The 3,110-nt window shown below is 32.7% G+C and overlaps 1 protein-coding gene across 1 annotated transcript; it reads left to right on the top strand.

Annotated features, from left to right (window-relative positions):
- Positions 1-717: 717 nt before the first annotated feature.
- On the top strand, positions 718-2,511 carry LOC120255275 (mavicyanin-like). Its single transcript, XM_039263134.1, has 2 exons — positions 718-951; positions 1,967-2,511. The coding sequence occupies exons 1-2, from the start codon at positions 774-776 to the stop codon at positions 2,359-2,361; spliced, it is 573 nt and encodes a 190-aa protein (XP_039119068.1). The 5' UTR covers positions 718-773; the 3' UTR covers positions 2,362-2,511.
- The last annotated feature ends 599 nt before the right edge of the window (positions 2,512-3,110 follow it).

The following is a 3,110-nucleotide window of genomic DNA, read 5'->3' on the forward strand; positions in this document are numbered from 1 at the left end:
TTAAGAATATTTCAGAAATGAGAAAGAAAGCTAGAATTTCCTTATTGCTAAATACATTAAAGAATTTTCTGGAGTATTTCAAAATAAAATAAAAAAGAATTATAGATGGTCATATACAACATTTCAAAAATGTAAATATTTCATTGTTTTACTATTTTATAATAAATTTTAAAAATGGGGGGATTTGCAAAAAATAAATAAACTGTATTATTTTTAAAAACTCTCATAATTTACGTTATTTTTAGCAAATTCTAAAAAAATCATAAGGTGTATGAGAAGAACAATTGCTGTAACTTGTAAGTTTACAAAAAGCTGAGGGTAGTTTCGGCATCTCAAAAATGGGTCAAAGATATGTATAACGCACTCAACAAAAATTATTCTGATATCCTTCGTTTACCGTATTCCAAAGATATCTACACACACTATAATTACTTTCCAAAAATAACCGAAAGCTTCCAAATACCATTAACTGAAACCAAGTTGCCAAATTTAGAACGCAATAACATCAATCAAATTCCAAATTTATCCAACGAATCCTCTCCATTAAATCCTCATCAAACGGTCATTATTCCCTTGAGCTGTAACGCACCAAAGAGAACCAGGGCAATACGGTCAATGCAGTGCATGTAAATAAGGGCATTATGGGAATTTTATAACGACAAAGTTTTATGATATATACATAGAAACTTGTGCTGTGAGCCTTGGTAAAGTGACCATATTCCTCTTGTGTTGTTTTCTGGGTAGGGACAGAGAGATTTCTGAGAAGGCCTCCAATGGTGATGGAGAAGAAGATGGTGGCCATGGTGATGTTCATGGTGGTTTCTTTGTTTCTTGGTTGTTGTGATGTTGCTGGCACTGTTTACAAGGTTGGAGATGAAGATGGATGGACTGTGAAACCCAACTATACTTACTGGACCAGCACCAAGAACTTCGAAGTGGGAGACACCATTTGTAATCTTCTTCTCCTCCTTTCTACTGAAATTTTCCTTTTTTCTTTCTTTGTTTCATTAATTGTTTGTTGATTTCTTTTGCATTGTATTTGTTCTTTAGTGTCTTAGTGTTTCATGTGTTTTTTTTTTCTTGAAGATAATGATGAATGTTATTGAATACATTCCTTTGGTTTTTTGTGTTGTGTATATATCCTTGTATCTGTAGTCTACTTCTCCTTCTTGTATTCTGTTTGATTAATTTGTTCTGTTCTCATTGTTCTTTCAGTATTTTCATGTGTATTAATTTCCTCACCTATTGTTGACCATTATTCTTCTTTTTTGTTTATCTAATTAATTGCTTTCATTTTGTTTCTGTGTTTTCTGTTTGATTTTTTTCTGCTCAAGATGATTAAAGATCCTCATTTATCATCCTCTTTGTTGTATTTTTCCTATAACTAAAATTTTAATTCATCTATATAAAATCTTTACCCTTTCCTTTTTCATGACATTTATTTATTTATTTCGATGGTGAAGAAAACATTGAACAATGCACTAACTTTATTAAATTATTTATATATATAAAGTAAAACCAACAACCTTAATGATAAGAGCAGGGGTTGTCAGTGTTCAAGCCATGCAAGAAGACAGGTGGGGGATCTGTCCCATGCCTGTTTCTTTTGCATGACCTTTGTCTGTCACACTTCCTTTATGCAAATCATCACCTAATTTCATCACACTTGTTTACTGATAATCATTCTCACTTTACATTAACGACTAATGTTTGCATCTTTCCAAGATTAGAGTTCATTGTTTATTATGCTTGTTTTGTTAAGTGGTTTACAAAAATTGCATAAAGGGAATGACCTCTGTTGTTGTTTTAGTCCTAATTAATTTGCATTGCATTCATGTCGACATGTTGAATTGTTCCATTTCTTCAGTCCAAATGTTAAACAATGAAAATTAGATTATTGATCAAATGTTCATGCAAATTTGTCCCCTTTATATTGATACCTTTTTTTTTTTGTCGATTTCATTAGTGTTTCAGTACGACGCGAAACTACACAATGTGATAGAAGTGAAGAACCTGGCAGATTACAGAAACTGTAACAAATTTTCTGCTATTGCAACCTACAGTTCAGGCAATGACTCCATCCTCATCATAACCCCGGGCCACCGATTCTTCTTGTGTGGGTTTCCCGGCCACTGCACGGCAGGCCAGAAGGTCGATATCCGTGTTCTCAATCTCGCCAACACTTCCGCTTCATCCCCGACTGCAATGCCACCCACTTCATCACCAAATCCTGCCGGCATTGCCATACAAGACTCCCCTGCACCAGCTCCTCAAACAAGCAGTGGTAGCAGTATCAACTTTAAAGTGCTTGGCATTGGCATTACCAACGTCTTATTAGCCTTTGGTTTAGTTATGGTTTAGGTACTAATGAATGCATTGGCTTTGGATTATGAAAATTTGGGTGTTGATTTGGTGGTTCTTCTTCCTTTTGGATGGATGGTTTAGAGCTTCAAACTTATACAATGCATGAACCTTTGTGGTAAAAAAATTTCTGTGAGATTTGTGGTTTGATGTTGTTTGGTTTCGCTTGGATTTACTGCTAATTGTGTTTAGAAGTTTATAATTGAATTAAATAGGTATTTAAAATAGTTATTAAGTAAAGATAACTTTTTTTTTGGTAGTTGATATAAAAAATAAAAGATACTTTTGAACTGTAAATAGAGTTTTTGCATATAGATTCCCTTCTTATGCTTTTATTGTTATTTGTGATTTGTCGTCTATTTAATCAAATATTTGATAAAAGCCCATTATAAGAATTTTTTTTATTTTTTAATTAATATTATGAATTAGAATAGTTGTAAATTTCCAAATTACTTCTTTTATAAACAAACGTAAAGTAGAACCGAAAGTATAACTGCCAATCTATTATTAATAATTATGATTTAAAAAATGCTGGGGGTTGTAATGGGTTGAAACTTGAAAGCTAACAGGTGCGTGGTTATGCTATTGGTTTTTATCAGCTTCATCGGCTTATAGTAGTCTGGTTACTATTATGATTTTGATTAGATTGTTCTGATTAAAATATTATGTATCTCACTTTTTATTATACAACTGTTTATAGTACTATACATCCCACTCGGCTCGCCCATGTTCGCATCATCGTTAGTAAA

This window comes from Dioscorea cayenensis, unplaced genomic scaffold (assembly GCF_009730915.1).
Source record: "Dioscorea cayenensis subsp. rotundata cultivar TDr96_F1 unplaced genomic scaffold, TDr96_F1_v2_PseudoChromosome.rev07_lg8_w22 25.fasta BLBR01000919.1, whole genome shotgun sequence".
NCBI classification, from domain to species: domain Eukaryota; kingdom Viridiplantae; phylum Streptophyta; class Magnoliopsida; order Dioscoreales; family Dioscoreaceae; genus Dioscorea; species Dioscorea cayenensis.